We start from the raw sequence: 16,651 nt of genomic DNA, 5'->3' as shown, positions 1-16,651 counted from the left end.
CCTTTAACATCCACCCGCACCCTGTACCACCACCTGCATCTACCTTCTCCTTCCTGTACACTGTATCCAGGTATTAGTGTTCCACTGTCAGTGTCCACCAAGAGGGACCTCAATTCTCTTCTGTGATCTCAGACACGAATACAATAACCACTGGCAGAAGCAAAACAAAACTGAGATTTTGAGTGCGCCTTTTGTTACGGATTGGCTGACTTGAAGAAATGCTATCCAAAAGAGTACTTTGCTTGTCCCTCTGTCCTGCCCCATGCCCAGCGAGCTGATGGTCTCACGGAAACCTGTAAGTGGGAGTGCAGGGCTGCGTTTGCTGTCCCACTACATCGGGAAACCACAGCAACTGACCCTGCAACCACAGGATCCTTCCATTTGGATGGAAGGTAAGCGCTGCGAGTGCACACACAGTGGCAGAAGCACCGACTTGCCTTAGCTATGCTGTTGAGATATACTCTAAGGTAGGGGTTGGGCAGAAAAGCAGACAGCAGCCAGAGAAAGGCCACCAATGCTACTAACCATCGCTGACAGCCCTGTGATTTTTGCTATATGCCTTACGGTCCCAGCTCCTGAGAATGCCTGCTTTTAGTTAGAGCCCTACGCTTTAGAAAATGAGATGTGTGTGAACCATAAAGGCTTGGACATCAGGAGGTGATAAGACACAACCCAACAGCAGCTTTAAAACATTTGAGATTAAACACAAGCAGGAACTGGGGGTTTGCAGAGGGTCAGACTAGACAGGGACATTACCCTATTTGTCCTTAATCTTTGAATGATTCTTAAACTGAGGAGGAAAACACACACCCAACTACGACTGCTGACGTCTCAATTTACTGATTATGAGAAGAAGTGGGTGCATGCCCAGGTGGCAAAAGGTTCAAATGGGGGAACCATCTCTGACTGCCAGCCTCTGTCTTTGGCCAGAAAGGGAAGCAATGACAGTGCCACTGAGAATCTCCCATATTAAGAACAATATTTCTAAGTGAGGGAATGCGGCATCCAACAGCAGCTCCAGAGGTGTTAACGCACTGAGCTCCAGAGAGTCCCAGGCAGCGAACAGAGGTACCTGGGTGCCAGACTGCAACGGTCCAAATTCCAGCCACGCTCCCTCAGCTCCAGATCAGAGCGTGATCCAGAGCTTCAGTTTTAAAAGTCTGAAGTAAACCATTTTTTTTTCACAGTGGGAATACATAATGATAAGAATTCATACTACCAGTGCTTTTTCCAACTAATTTATTAAGCTTCTTTTTTGGCATTACCAGATGAGTTTTACTCCCCAATGTGAAGCTGACCAAAGTTCAAAATTAATTCCTTGGAAAAACTGAGAACTGATTTAATTTGGAGGCTGACATAAAGAACGCATCTGTGAAATCCCTTCAATTTTTTTTTTTAAACTTGAATCTGGTAGAACACAGAGCAGCAAGGTATCTGTTGCTCACATTCTGTTCAAGCTTGTCAAATGTCTGTACTAGCAGAGGACTAGAAACATCCCAAAAAATCATTCAGCTTAAGGACACTCAGATCCTGGTTCACCTAAGGCAAAGAATACTTCCACTGCCGCGTTGCTGTGAGGTGGAGGAGATGCAGATTACTCAGGTCAGTTTTCCCCCTTTTACAGTGACACTGTAACTACAGCCATTATATACCCTGTGTTATCTTTGCCAGTCTTGGCAAAGGTGGAAAACAATTGCAGCATGCTCCTCAGGCAAACTACCGCAGCTGTTAACCATGGCAAGATCAGAGATTCCAATGTCTTGCCTAACAGCTGCCCTCAAATTTCTACACATTACTAAAAAAGACAACACTATGACTATTAGCTAAGGAAAAAAATATTATAAGACTGTAAAACATCACCATCTGGTAACTCTTACCATTACAGTACCACAGACCTTAACGCAATTGCAAGGTAAGTGCTTACCATGTCCTCTCTGTGCAAAACTAGTCTGGAAATAGTAGAGCTGAAGGAGACAGCTGCGTGGGAAGCAAGCCTAAATCAGTTCTAAAGCAAGATCTTGAACTAAATTATTCATTTCCATACAGAGCAGAAGTTTATTAATAGAAAACACAATATGATCTATGCAAGCAGGCAATGGTTGCTAGTACTTTGTGTAATTGTATTAAGTCTTAAATTAGAGAAATGCTGGGTGAGAATCCAGAGCAGCATAAGAACCAGGTGCGTAATCTGGTTACACAAACACAAAAACATCAGGGGACAAAGGTGCTGCGGGGCTATCCCCAACCTATTGCTGTACATACAAACAAGCCTTTGTGTGTTCCTGTTCCAAAGGCAGGCAATGCTGAAGGACAGACCTAGTGCACATCTGTGACTCTTTCTAATGCTCCGTGTCAGCCAGAGAAATGGCAAGTCACCAAAACACAGATTCTGCTAGCGAACAGATGCCGGCTCTGCAGCCAAGTAAACTGAAGTCAAGTGACCTGCAACAGGAGTACAGCCAACAGGTTGGGTTTGTGCTCCCAAATCAGAGATTACGAGCTCCTGCAACACCACAAATTGAGACCAATAAGCAATTAATGACAACACCTACATGTTGGAGATGGAGCAAGATGTACTTCTCCATCTCCTGCCCTGCCCATGCATTACAAGAAGCAGTTAAAGCCACAACTTCCTTGCACTCCATTCAAGTATCCAACGTCATGAGCAAGGCATCCAGCACAGACTTAGGAACACATGGTGCTTCTTACTCCTGCTCTGAGGGTACATCCCCACTTCCCCAGCTAATGCAGGAATTGGACCTGCCTAGATCTATAATAGTTCAGGGTGAATTAAACCACTTGCAGAACAGCTCTCATCTGCCCAAGTCTGGCAGTGGGTTGTTTTTTTCCAGCACTCTGCACCACTATTTGGAGTCAGTGGAGCATCAGATTGCAGTCTTCTCCATGGTCTGTGGATAGGACAGGCTGATGCCTCTACTGCTCTTCCATCCACTGGACAGTGGGCTCAGGGTGCCACAACCTGCAGGCACACAGCCTTTGTAAACCTGAATCCTACACGAGGAAGATCTGAATGCCCTAATAGACAGGCAAGGCTAAAAATATTTTGTATGACTACCAGACCCCAGATCATCTTAACCCCTAAAGGCAACCTGGAAGATAGGCCAGGGACCCAGTTTCCACCTGCTGACATGATGTGCCAAACTACATTTTGGTATCTTGCTGAAGACCACGAACATCTTAAAATCTCCTGAAGAAGAGAAAGCAGAGCCATGTTCTGTGTCTCCAAACCTTCAAAGTCCTTCGGAACTAGAACTGAGTCTAACTGCATTGAGTTACAACTATTACTGTAATTACTCATTAGCTGCTCTGATTAACAGGTGTTGTATAATGGATGGAAACGGATCAGTCATGTTAGTGGAAAGGCACCATTCACTTCCTGAATGGAGGAATGAGGCAAATCCCTTTCTCAACCTAAAGCACATACACATCTGCTTTGCTGTAAGAGCTCACTGACAAGAACAAAAAAAGCACAAAAACTTAAGATGCCACATCTGCATAATCAGCCTCTTTAGCACACTGTTGTCACAAGCATACAGAAAGCAAAAGTAACATTTAAGTAAACCCCATGGAAGGATTGTGCTCGTACATTTAAAAATAAAAATCAGGTTTCAGTCCAAGTCCTGCTAGCAAAAGCTTTCCAGAACTCAACACTGCAGTTTTACAGAAAACAGTTTTTAGATGGAAAGCCAGTGTAGGAGTAATCAGAGGAAAAGCTTCTCAAGAAATAAGAATAATGAAAAACTTTTCCAAAATAAAATTCCATTTTAATAATTTTTAGCTTTACAGTATTGATTGCTGTGATGTCAGCAGAAGTCAAATTAGTGGTGACACTGGTTTTAATAAGATTAGGGGCAGCTCCTAATTTAGTAGGCATTAAAAAAACTTGCTTTCTACATCAAAACATCTCCTGTGTTTTAATTAATTTCACTCTAGCACTTTGAACAAGAGACCAAAAGAACCCATTGTACAAATCAGATGAACAATGGTCCAGACAAAACATTTTGATGCTGGCGAGAACAGCTCCCTTGTTATTCATACAGAGAGAGCAAAACTTCCTCAAAGTGCTAATGTTTCATGTTATTTCAGTGCAATAAACAGAAGATGCTTTAAAACATCTTGTATTCAACACCACTGTGTAGTAATCACAAGCTGGCTTTAATTATTTCATTAAAAAATGAACACAGTTTCGATTCAACATCTATGACACCAGCAAATGCAGATGATGGGACATAACCTCCCAATAGCAGAATACCATCTCCTACTGCACAGCAAGCAAAAATACAGATTGGGCAAGGACAAGCAAACTTTTAAAAATGCAGATGAAAAAGCTTCAGACAAATGTACTTGTAGAAGAACTCCAAAACTGAATCAGTGAAAAAAAAGTGGCAGAAAATTCCTCACTGAGGTCTGTTGTTACTCTTCTAACATTTTGCTGTGTTTTACCCGGGCACAGGCAGCACCGAGTAACTACATATTCAATGAATTCCAGCAATGCGTAGCGAGTGTTTGTACAGGGAAACTTTAATTTCTTTCCTCCAGGAGTTTATGCATGTCTTGTCTTTTCCGTTTCAGCTGAACTATGCAGGTCCTGGACTTACTTATTCCCACTGCTTCCTATACCTTATAAGCTTTCTGCAAATACTCTGCCAAATCCCAGACCCATCTCCACACCCCAGGTCCTCTTCAGCATGGTGCGTGCAGGAGAGCAAAACACTTGTCTCCCTTCATGTAGGTGGGAGGCAGCAGCGGGGAAGTACTAGCTACAGATCAGATCAAATGCTAGCTTATGTCAAACTGAAACATAATGCAGATTTATTTGGATAGTTTTACAAATGTATCAGCATATTCCTTCACTGGTATTTAAAGCAAATCACCTGGAAAAAGGGGGGAGAGACTTAGGCTAACACAGAACTTCTACTTCTCAAAGCAGCTAAAGAGGGTCTGCAAGTAATAATAAAAGCACAAGCACAGCTCTATTAACTGTCTAGGTCACCACACCATCTGTCCATCAGCGACCCAGACCATTTAATCCACCATCTGCCTGTGAACATTAGAAGACGCCAAGCCTAGATTTCATTAGGGTTCATACAGCTTTCAAGTCAAATGCAGCTCTCAGATATAGGTTAATACATTTTATTTCTGAGAATAACCTAGATTCATATTGATAGAGACCCCTAAGCCACCATGCTAGCTCTCCTTTTTATCTCCATTGCAAATGGTTATCAGATTACGTGGGGGTTGTTTCAGCTGATGCCCAGGCAATCTGTTATTTGTCAGGGTTAATTGCGGTTGCTTGTAGATGAACAGTTTAAGAAAACCAGGGCACCTGTATCTGAAAAGCTAAAAGCTTCTTCATACCACATTAACCCAGAGCAACAAAAATTTCAGAAGCAAGAGGATGCTTGCTCTCTTGACTTTGCCCAGATCTGATCCTACCAAGTTATTCAAAACTAAAAACAAACACCCTGGGAAATCAATAGAAATTCACAACAGCATCACCCATTTTCCCCCAAGGAAGAAAAGATCTTACAAACCTTAAATATGCATGTTACCCTGAAAAGTGACATGCCAAAGCTTTACATAAAACAGCACACTTAACCATGTGCCTGGCACTACACAATTCAGAGGCACTGACGGTACTAGTGACATGCTTGTGAGCTGCAATTAAACTAAACACTTCTCCCAGTCATAAGCATGGATCAACTGCAGAAAATATTTTGAAACTCAGGCTTGCAGACAGAAGGAAGTCTAGAGGCACCGCACGATGAACACTGAGGCTGGCTGTGATACTGCTCTGGCTGTACCCAAGGCAGAGCTCTGCAGGGCCTGGGATGGACTTACAGCAAATCTCCTCATGGCCAAGGGCACAGAATAACACAGGCTGAAATAATACTGGACTCACTCCAGTATGTCAGTGTCTTGTATTGGGGCGCTCAAAGCGGACCTGCACTGTCAACAGGGCTGCCCGCAGTGCTAACAGAGAGCACCCCCTTCCCTCACCCTGCTGGCTGCAGCCCTGCAAGCGCAGCCCAGGATGTGGTCGGCCCCATGCAAAGCCACAGCTTTATCTCCATTTAAAACAGCTTTTTTTTTTTTTTTTGGCTATTAGAAAAACAAAAAGGTCTGAAATGCAGGTCTTGCATCACTGATGCCATGCTCTCATACTGCAAACACTACAACGTGTAAGATATTATAAACCATCCCACAACGCCCCTAAATTTTGCCTTAAAACTCACCAGGTCCCTTGCAGATGTTACTGCTATTGGAAGGTGATCGACAACTTCACTGCACTGTAACTGGAAACAATCTTCCAGTTATCAGCCTTCATGAATATGTGGCCAGTTTGTGCCTGTTCTTGTAAAATTCCGATCCTCCCCAAGGCTATTCCTTCCTCTGAAATTCTGGACAAATGAAACCTTCGCCTCAGGCTAGGTGCTTTTAAGTCTCTCTTCACACACAGGACCTCCCTTCCTCTGAACGTCCTAGCCAACTTCCTCGCTTTGAATTCTCCCTTCTCAAACACTGGTAAGTAAGGACACACCGATCCGCAGAGGCCTGAACGTGGCAGCCAGATATGCTTTGCCAGATTAAAAAGCAGCAGTAATTTTTCACAGGACAAGAGAAGAGCTCCAGCTCCAAGTTTAAGTACTGTTCCTGGTATTAGCAACTCAGGCAGAAAATCCAAGGACCCAGCGCACCATCCACCCTCTCTAACAGATTTCACACAGAGACTTACTCCAGCCCTTACTCCAGCCTACTTTTTAGGTAGGATGGGGGCGGGGGTGGGGCAAGCCAGGTGTGCCCTGAAACCACACCTTGTAGGGAGAGATTCAGGAGGAAGGTGAGGCTGGGACAACATTTACAGTCACAAGAGACACTATGTTAACTTCTTGCTAAAAAAAATACTCTAAATTAATTACCAAGAGGGCTACTGGAAGGAACATCTTGTCTCCTGCCCAACTGTTGCCATGGCCACCAGCTCACTGCTGATCTACATCGAAGCACAGAAAAGCAACAAGCGCATCCTCCTCAGGGCTCCTGAGAGCCCCTTGGCCGCTTGGCAGCTCCTCCCGCAGCTCAGCCCTGGGGCGGGCAGGGAGCAAGACAACCACACCAGGACATGGCGAGTGCACACGTCCGTGGTTGCAGCACCGTGTTTCTTTGAGACTCGCACAGTTTCATATTTGGCGTGTTCTTTAAAGAAGGGTGCAAAGAGGCTTTGCTTGCAGTGGGAAAGCAGAGAGCGAAAAGGCAGCAGCGACGCAGAGCTCTGTGACAGGCACTCCTTCCTACCTTCCCACTCTATTCCAGCTCCGAAGACCATACCTGCTCACAGGCAGGGAACAGGCAAACCCAGAGCTTTATCGGGTCATTAGAGAATTTGCAGAGAAGGCTGATGTGCTCAGATGCTCAGGTGCTATATTTACATTCTTTCCAGTCCTGGTGGACAGAGCCCAATAGGCAATGCCTGTACTCCCCAAATGCTCTTGCTCAAAAGCATTTCATCTATTTTTACTCATTCCCCATGCAACAAGGGAGCATACGGTACCTCCGGCAGAGATGGAGAAGATGCAGACAGACGGACGGAGACAAGACAGTACAGGGAAGTGTTTTAAACACATTATCTACCTTTATTAAAACAGAAAAATCATTGCCTAACACTGTTGCTGCTTCTAAGACTAGACACTAAAGTTATGACGTGCTAATATTAGTAATTTTTATACTTACAGGCTTTAAGATAACACTAAAATTCACGATGAATCAAGCGAAAGCAGTAGTAACATGTGCCTGCCCAGATGGGGTGCACTTTCAGTGTCTATTATCAAGAGATGGAAAAAATACAAACTATCCTTTTAGCACTATATTATACTCCTGTTCTGCACAGGCTTACAGAAGGTTTTCTGGAATCATCGACACCAACAGACTTTTATTAAAAGCTACCACGTGATGTTGACAGCTCTACCCCCGCGCCACACCACTGGTATAATACAGGAGCGAAAGCCTATCCTGTGCTAAGCAGAATGCTACAGACACAGCTGCCTCCTGCAGCTGAAGAGGAAGAATAAGCTGCTGGCTGTATATCAGCATGCTAAGTGGGAAGTAAGCGAGGTAATCCGGCACGGTAAATGAGCCTGCGCTCTACAAAATGCACCAGTAAACTCAGTGCTGTGCTCTGCTTAACAAAGAATGTGTCCTCTGTCTTGGATGCTTGCGGTACGACCACTCCTCTCAAAGCATTATTCCTACAGCAACCAGAGCAATCAGGCTTATCTCCACACCACTCGGTCAGGTGAACAGCCTCCCAGAAAACGACCACGGCTTTGTCATGACCCAGGCCCCGGCAAAGCAGAGGTGCTGTATCTGGGGCAGCTTGGTGACTTCCATCTCCTCTCAACACAGAGAGACAGGAGCACGCAGGCTCCTCCTGCCCTAGCCAGTGAACCAGATGGGATGTGACAGAGCTGCAGCTCTTCAGCTTATTGCATGTCTCAAAGAAACTGCTTTTCAGGAGACCAGCCATCCCGTGAGATGTTGCAGAGACCCAGCAGAGCAGTCCAGGCCGGCACCTGAGAGCTCAGAACAATGTGCTTGGCATGAAAGGGTGAAGGGCAATTTCTACCAACTGGACATATTCAAGTTCGTAATGATTAAACATTAATGGGAGTTAAAATTAAGATACAGAGCTTTTTCATATCTCTCTCAGCATTGCTGAGAGGCTATGGGGAGGCTATATAATGAGGCCACGGGGAATCTGCCCACAGATCTTTGTCTCTTGCATGTGTCTTACCTGACAGTCAAAGTCCTGGAAGTTGCGAGCCGCATTCTGTTAACAAAAAACAGGAAAAAAAAAAAAAAAAAAAAAAAGAGAGTTCAGCACAGTTCCCCAGAACACCCCTGACAACATCACGAAAGCTCCCCTCAGACCCCTCTGCTTCAGCACTGTGTAGCCTGACTGCAGTCAGGACAGCAGTGAAGTGTAAGACCTGTACAAGAAAACTCCATGCAAGTTCTGCCCATTACTCTACAGCAAGTTTGTCGAGTGCTGTACCAAGGCTGTCAACTAAGGAGGGTACCTGTGGAGACAGCTGAGAGTTGAGAGCATTCGGGTAGGGCCAGATGCACATAACGACCCTGACCAAAGTCAGGCTGGTTATGAGGTTGGGTTTTGTCTGGTCCTGGTGCCCATTATCAATTTGAATGCAAAACCCTTGAAAGGACAAGCACTAGGATCGCATGTAAGGAGCACAAGCAAACAAGCTATGCAGTCAGGTACTCTGTAGTAACTGCTGTGCACGTGGTATCGTTCCACAGCAGTCACAGTGACCCGTAGGCTATGGAAATCAGAGCACATGGGAACTGGGCTCCGCAATTCACAACTGACTTTTCTCAGAGGGTGACACCACACGTTCAGGCAAGCACAGTAAATAGAGCACACGTTTGGTGTACTGCAAGTTTGAAGGTCTGCAGTAACTTATCCACATGCCCACATGCTTTGTAAGACTCCAGGTCTGACCACAGAGTAGGTTACGCCTCTGAGTGCTGTCAAATGCTGCAAAAGGCTGAGCAAATCATTTGAGACAGCATTCCAGCTTACGTGTTTTATGCAGAGCGCCTTAGTGCCGAAGTTACAACTAGGACCATATATGCTCAAGAGAAACACCCCAAACATTTCTTCTGCCTGAGCACCTTAACTCTTCCCCACGTATAAACAAGTGTCCCTGTTTTCGTCCCTCCAAAGCTTTGCCACATTAGCAAGAACACAGGTTCCTACCTACGTTCTTCAGTCTGAGACATTTAAGTTGAGTTATCTGCAATTCTGTTTTAAGAATCCCCCCGGTGTTAAATATTGAACTGTGTCAATGTTTTGAACGTGATGTGGCTCAAAGCACCAAATCCTCAGGATGGGGGAAAAGAAAATAAAAAGCAGCCCCCTCTTATTTCATTTTGAGATCCCGAAGTTAGTTCAGATTTCTGACAACTCTGTCTACGACTCTTTCCCTGCTCTGTTAAATACAGACAGCAGAGCCTTCTCATCTACCAGGTTGTAAATAAGGTAAATTCAGTCATCCAATGCCACAGTGATTAAGGACTGTAAAAAAGCCTATGAAGAAAAGAGGAATATCTGTACTCAGCACTGGACTTGGATGGTGTATGCTAAATAGAGAAAAGGCTGATCTGAATTTGTACCGAGAAAAGCAAGACTCCCCCGGCAGGGAGTGGGGAGGAAGTGACACAAAGCAAAGAATTAATGTCTGCAACTGGATACTTGATTTTAACACACCAAAATCTGACTTTAAACCATTAATCTATTCATTGTCTTAACTTGAGAAAGTCAAAGGCTAAGGCATGTTTTCCAGTCCTCTGAAGGTGTGATGGCTGCACCTAAAAGGCAAAGAGCTAGCTGGAATGACCCAATCCAGCCTAAGGGATGTCCCATTCAGTCTCCTGAATTAAGCGGTTGCATGACAATGGGGTGTTCTTCAATGCCTACAACATGCTAGGGAGGGATGGAATCCACCTGTCTAAAAGGGGTAAGGGAATCTTCAGCAGTAGGCTGGCTAACTTGGTGAGGAGGGCTTTAAACTGAAGGACTTGGGGGGTGGGATCTGCTGCAAAAATGCTCACACCAGCACGTCCAATGGGGGAGTAAGTCAGGCCAAGCAGTGTGGTGACAAAGGTTCCTTAGCTGTCTCCCAAGACATGAAACAGAAGAGTAATCGCCTCAAGTGTATGTATACAAATGCCTGCAGTCTAGGTAACAAACAGGAGGAACTGGCGCTCCGTGCCCACTGAGAAGGGTACGACATCATAGGAGTAACTGAAACATGGTGGGACACCTCAAATGGCTGGGGGATCGCAATGGACAGTTATAGGCTCTTCCATAAAGACAGGCACGGTAGAAGAGGTGGAGGAGTTGCACCCTACATCAAGGAACACCTTGAATGTATCAAAGTCAACTATGGTGATTGCAGCTGCTCTATCAAATGTCTCTGGGTTAAAGTCAGAGGGGTCATCTCCAAGCAGGACCTCACAGTGGGCATCTGCTACCAACCTCCTAACCACGATGATGAAGCCGACGAAGTGATACTTGGGGCACTACAGCAAGCTTCTGGCCAACAGAACCTCGTCCTGATGGGTGACTTCAACTACCCAGGCATCTGCTGGAAGAACAAGACGGCAGCTGGCATGCCATCCACCAAGTTCCTGGAGTGCGTAGAGGACTGTTTCCTGATACAAATGTTAGATGTGCCAGCCAGGAAGGAGGCGCTGCTGGACTTGCTGTTCACAAACCGAGAAAGCCTGCTTTGTAATATCTGGGTTAGTGACAGCCTTGGCTGCAGTGACCACAATGTTGTGGAGTTGGGGATCCTGCTGAGTGTGCTGAAGGTCAGCTCTAAGACAAGGATTCTGGATTTTAGAAGAGCAAACTTCAGTGCACTCAGGGCTCAGTTGGGAGGGATTCCATGGGAGGCTTCCCTGGAAGACAAAGGAGCCAGTGAGTGCTGGCAGTTCTTCAAGAACTCTCTATTGGAAGCACAAAGCCAATTTATCCCCTACAAAGGAAAGGGAAGTCAGCGGAGCAAGAGGCCCCCTTGGCTCAACCATGACCTCCTGGGTCTACTCAAATCCAAAAGGGCAGCACACCAGAGATGGAGAAGTGGAGGATTATCCGCCAAGACCTACAGCGGCATTGCCAGAGGGTGCAGAGATGCAGTTAGAAAAGCAAAAGCCCAGCTCGAATTGAAACTGGCTGTAGATGTCAAAAATAACAAGAAAGGATTCTTCAGGTACGCCAACCATAAGCAGAAGAAGAAGGAAAACACAGGCCCACTGTTAAACAGAAAAGGAGAGTCTGTCACCAACGATGCTGAAAAGGCAGAGGTCCTCAACACCTTCTTCACCTCGGTCTTTACCAGCACTGTCGGGTCCCAGGCTTTGGGCATGAAATTGCCGATTGATCCAAACACCGACCCACCATCAGTGAAGGAAGAGTTAGTACAGGAATTACTACAGGAGCTTGACCCCCACAAATCTATGGGCCCTGACGCCATCCACCGAGGGTGTTGAGAGAGCTGGCTGACGTCATCGCAAGGCCACTCTCCATGATCTTCGAGAAGTCGTGGGGAACGGGGGATGTCCCAGAGGACTGGAGGAAGGCAAATGTTACCCCTATCTACAAGAAAGGCTCGAGGGAGGATCCGGGTCACTATAGGCCCATCAGCCTTACTTCAATCCCCGGGAAAGTTATGGAACGAATCCTCCTGGGGGCCATCACAAGTCAAATGAAGCACGTGATTGGGAAAAGCCAACGTGGCTTCACTAAAGGCAGATCGTGCTTGACAAACCTGGTGGCCTTCTATGACAAAGTGACTTGCCTGGTTGACATGGGGCGGGCAGTGGACATTCTCTACCTGGACTTCTCCAAGGCCATTGATACAGTCCCCCAGTCTCCTCCTGGAGAAATTGATGCGTTGTGGCCTAGACAAGCGGTCTGTGCAGTGGGTGGGGAACTGGGTGACAGGCTGCACCCAACGGGTGGTGGTAAATAGCTCTTTCTCAAACTGGCAACCTGTCACTAGTGGAGTCCCCCAGGGATTGATACTGGGCCCAGTGTTATTCAACATCTTTATAAGTGATCTGGACAACGGCATCAAGTGTCACCTGATGAAGTTTGCAGATGACACCAAGTTGAGCGGGGAAGTAGACGCTCCAGAAGGGAGAGCTGCTCTGCAGGGAGATCTGGATAGGCTGGAAGAGTGGTTGACTCGGCCACGTTGGACACCTTCAAGAGTCGTCTGGCCGGGGTGCTGGGCCATCTTGTCTAGACTGGGCTCTTCCTAGAAAGGTTGGACTAGATGATCCCTGAGGTCCCTTCCAACCTGGCATTCTGTGGTTTCAGTAACTTTTCACTGAGGCTATATAATACGAGTCAAAGGTGCGAGAATATGGGCCAGCCAGAATAGTGTCACTGGGGTAAGTTTTCTGATCAGGTTACAGGCAGTATTTTCCTTTTCTCTCTTTTTCAACTAAATGGGAACATTTGAAGTTTATTTTCTTTCCCAGTATAAAGTCACTGCATTTTAGTGGGCCTGAATGACGTGAACATATACAATCTATTTTACTTCCCCGCACTTGCTATTAGGTTTAAGTTACATATAAACATGAATGTTTGTATTCTTTAAAAGTAAGGCTTGTAATTTTCTGCTGACTTATATTTGAGATAAAACAAAGCCAGTACTCAGTTGTCCCCAGTGGCATTTCCTAGTTTAGCCAATTGAACAAGGTATGACCCATTTCCATTTCCCAACCAATTCCACTGGTTTTAGAGTTTGAGTATTAAGATACCAGAGCTCCCTTTCTCTGTACAGCAGCCTTTCCTTATGAAGAGTTCATGAGCACTCACCCATTAGCACCTTAAGAGTTTTACTGTACTATTTTCAGCCATTAATCCATGCTGGCTCAAACTCCCACGTCTAAAGTGGGTTGGTCAGTAAAAAAATCTTAGTGAACTGCCAGCACAACACTTTTTGGACTCTGATACACTGCACAGAACAGCATGTTATGGCACCACACCTATATGCTCCATAAACTATGTCTAAAAAGCACATGTGTATTATTTCAAGCTTGAAAGCATTAATTAGGGCCAGACCTCAGAGATGGTAGCTCCCTGAGGCTTTTTTTTTTTTTTTTTTGTTAAAACAAAATGTAAAAAGAAGGGCCACAGCACACTTCTCTTCCCACGCAGTGCTGAGGATGGTTCTGGAGCCACTCTACGCATTTTCCTACTGAGACGGTGTATACTTCCTGCAACTTCAAAACTGAGTCATGGAAACCAAATATCACTTTGTATGTACCCTTCTGTATGCTGCTTACCACCACCGGGGTGTTTAGGTAAGCACTCTACATTTTAACCAATCTGTCCCAGCTATGAGCTAAGGACCTGATAGGTCTAATTAAGCAATACTTGACAGAGAGACCAAGAACTTAGAATGTGAAAAACACTTTGTTCTGGCATGCTTCGATACCTCCAGCTTAGGTCAGCTCACTGAAGGAAGGGAAATCTACCCTCTTGAACTCAAACAGAAAATCCTAGGAGAATCATAAGCAAGAGCTGGGGCACTGCATTTAGGAAGGCTTGTCTTGTGTAAATGTTTATCTCTCATTTTGAAGTAATAAACTGTTTTCAAGGCCTTTCTGTGTTTTTATCTCTGGTCTACACTGATTTTGCTCTTCCATAGCTCATCCTCCCTGGAAACATTTTAAAAAGTTATGTTTAAGCTATGGTGGAAGCCTAGCAGTCAACACTAGACTGTTAAGAATAGACAGCTGGATGGCAGATTTCAGCTGAATTTCTAGATTTTACAGATACTAAACAGATTGCTAGCACACCACAGAAATGAGGAAAAACTAAGCAGCACAGACTAAAACATAGCAGAGTTTCAGAGATTTCACTCATTTTGGGTGGGAGTCTGCACTAGACAGCACAATCTTCCACAAGCACAAGCTAGTCCTTGATGTCAGCCATTAAACAGCAAAGCATTGGGAACTGCTTCGCATATCATCAAATCTGGCTGTTAGGTATGGAAGGTGACCAAACTGCATTGCTCATTGTCACAATTTGCAGGTGCAAGATTCTAGATCTTGTTGGGATGGCCCACAATGACTTAGGCACTCAGAGCAATAGCTCGTGGCAGAATCCAGTGAGGCTAAGGCTTTCCTAAAGCCCAGTTGGCTTTCTTCCAGCCCACAGAACACAGAGTGAAATCCTTTAACAGCTGCTGTAATACAATGATTTTCCAAAGTTTCAGTATTGCATGAATCTGGACTGCTCTAGCTAGACTCTGCAGATAGTAAAAGGAAATGGCTCTGCATTGCCAAATTCAGGGAGATAGTGTTGTTTCGGGAGTCAAAACACAAAAGAATAATTTAAGACAAAATATTCTAAACAAAAAAGTAAAAAAAAAAAAAAACCAGAAAATTGGATACAATTCAAGGTTTCTCTAAGAAGCATGAACAACTTAGAGGTTCTACAGCTCCACCTGGTCACCTTTCCAATTTCTGCCCTGCCTTTGTAAATCCTCAGTATAGGCATGACATACTGTTTGGCCGGGGCTCCAAACTTACCTGAACTGTGGTGCTCTGTCTTTCCCTGACACTTTAGAAGAGTCTGTCGTGGTGGATTATCAGAGTGGGGAAGCATTTACTGTTTTTCAGTTCTTAAGGTACTTCAAGCTGTGAACAGACTCTGGCAATCAGGGCTCCTCCCCAGAGATAAAGTCAGCCAGAGTACACCTGCGAGAGCAAAGGAGCAGCTAGCATTACCTTATCGTTCAGGAGCGGTTTGATCTCTGTCAACTGAACATCCTGCAGTTCATCCATGGTGCTGTAAGTGGAACCAATTAGCCCTCAGAGCAGCAAATGGGTGATTCTGAAACAAAGGCATATTGTTAGAAATAGCATTACAAGAGACGCTAGCCAAAGAAAGCCCTACAATCTTTCATTAGACTTGTCTGTGCTCAAACTGAAGCCTGAAAGAAGCTGGCTCTCAGTGCAACATAGAGTACCTGTGACTGCAGAAGGCGAACAGCCATGCCCACACTGAGTGTGTCAGTTGTGTTACTCCTTACCCTGCACATTGCCTTGCCCATTGAAAGCTGGCCCTGAAAGCTCAGCCCTTTATACTCAGAAAGCCTGGGTCCACTTCCCTGCATTGCTGGTACTTCAGCCATAGACTGCCTGGAAATGAACTGGAAATGCCTCGATTAACAGAGTGTTCATGTCTCAGCGAGATAACAGAGTGAACACAAGAGTGTTTAATATGTAGGAGTACTGACATCTCACTGCCATGCCTGACACACCTTAACCACAGCAACCAGCCACTGAAGACAGGGCTATGCCCATAACCCACGAGACACGCAGCCAACACTGCACTGGCGCATGGGAGACAGAGGCGCAGAGATCCAAGTACCTTGCGGGCAGAACAAGACAGCCCAGAACCCAAGGCAGCCCTTGTTTTATGAGGTGGAATATAAAAATGGCCCCCAGGCAGTCTGGGCCAGTTGAACATGTGCTGGGTAACACTGTTAATTGCGCAGCCCAACCAATCATCCTCCATCAGGTGGTGCAGAGTCATCAAAGGAAAGAAAAAAAAAACAACCCACAGTAGGTGAGGCTGCCATATGTCTATGGGAAATCAGTGCTGCCACAGAGTCAGGGAAGAAATCTTCTAGTATAAATACAACAATGAGGATGGAGGAAAAATATGGCAGAGTTTACCAGGGATTTAATTTTGTTCTAGAGGCTCTACCTGTGTTTCTAGACAGGAGCATTTCTAGAGCAGGTCGTTGCCGCAATATGAAGAGGGCTCTGGCAATAGGAGATGATCGTGCCTGATGGTGCAGATTATTTGGTTGTTCAGGAAAACTATACATATTACTGTAGATGAAATAAAAGAAGTCACGGACATAAGTAGGGAGAGGAATAGGGACGTGGTGGGCTCCCTGGGCATTAGCTGAGTGTGCTAGAGAAAGACTCTCAAATACTGTCACAAATCAAAATCTTTGTCCAAGATAATATTCTGCTGCTAACCATGAAAAAAAAAAAGTGGGAAAAGTACTGCAACTGCGCT

General features: G+C 45.2%; 1 protein-coding gene across 2 annotated transcripts in view; it reads right to left on the bottom strand.

The window, feature by feature from the left end:
• NDRG3 (NDRG family member 3) overlaps window positions 1-16,651 on the bottom strand; it is a 68,347-nt gene that overhangs the window by 20,987 nt on the left and 30,709 nt on the right. Inside the window, exons 2-3 of one of the 2 annotated variants that reach the window (XM_064465097.1) lie at window positions 15,346-15,451; window positions 8,810-8,845 (exon numbers count right to left, since the gene is read on the bottom strand). In XM_064465097.1, coding sequence (XP_064321167.1) covers window positions 8,810-8,845; window positions 15,346-15,402 — 93 coding nt within the window. In that variant the 5' untranslated portion in view covers window positions 15,403-15,451. Of the gene's footprint in view, window positions 1-6,257; window positions 6,400-8,809; window positions 8,846-15,345; window positions 15,452-16,651 lie in introns of those variants that run through there. The other variant, XM_064465098.1, reaches the window with a different exon arrangement.

Source organism: Phalacrocorax carbo, chromosome 14, assembly GCF_963921805.1.
Source record: "Phalacrocorax carbo chromosome 14, bPhaCar2.1, whole genome shotgun sequence".
NCBI lineage: Eukaryota > Metazoa > Chordata > Aves > Suliformes > Phalacrocoracidae > Phalacrocorax > Phalacrocorax carbo.
Note: the sequence above shows the minus strand (reverse complement) of the source record. Positions and strands in the feature narration are given on the sequence as shown.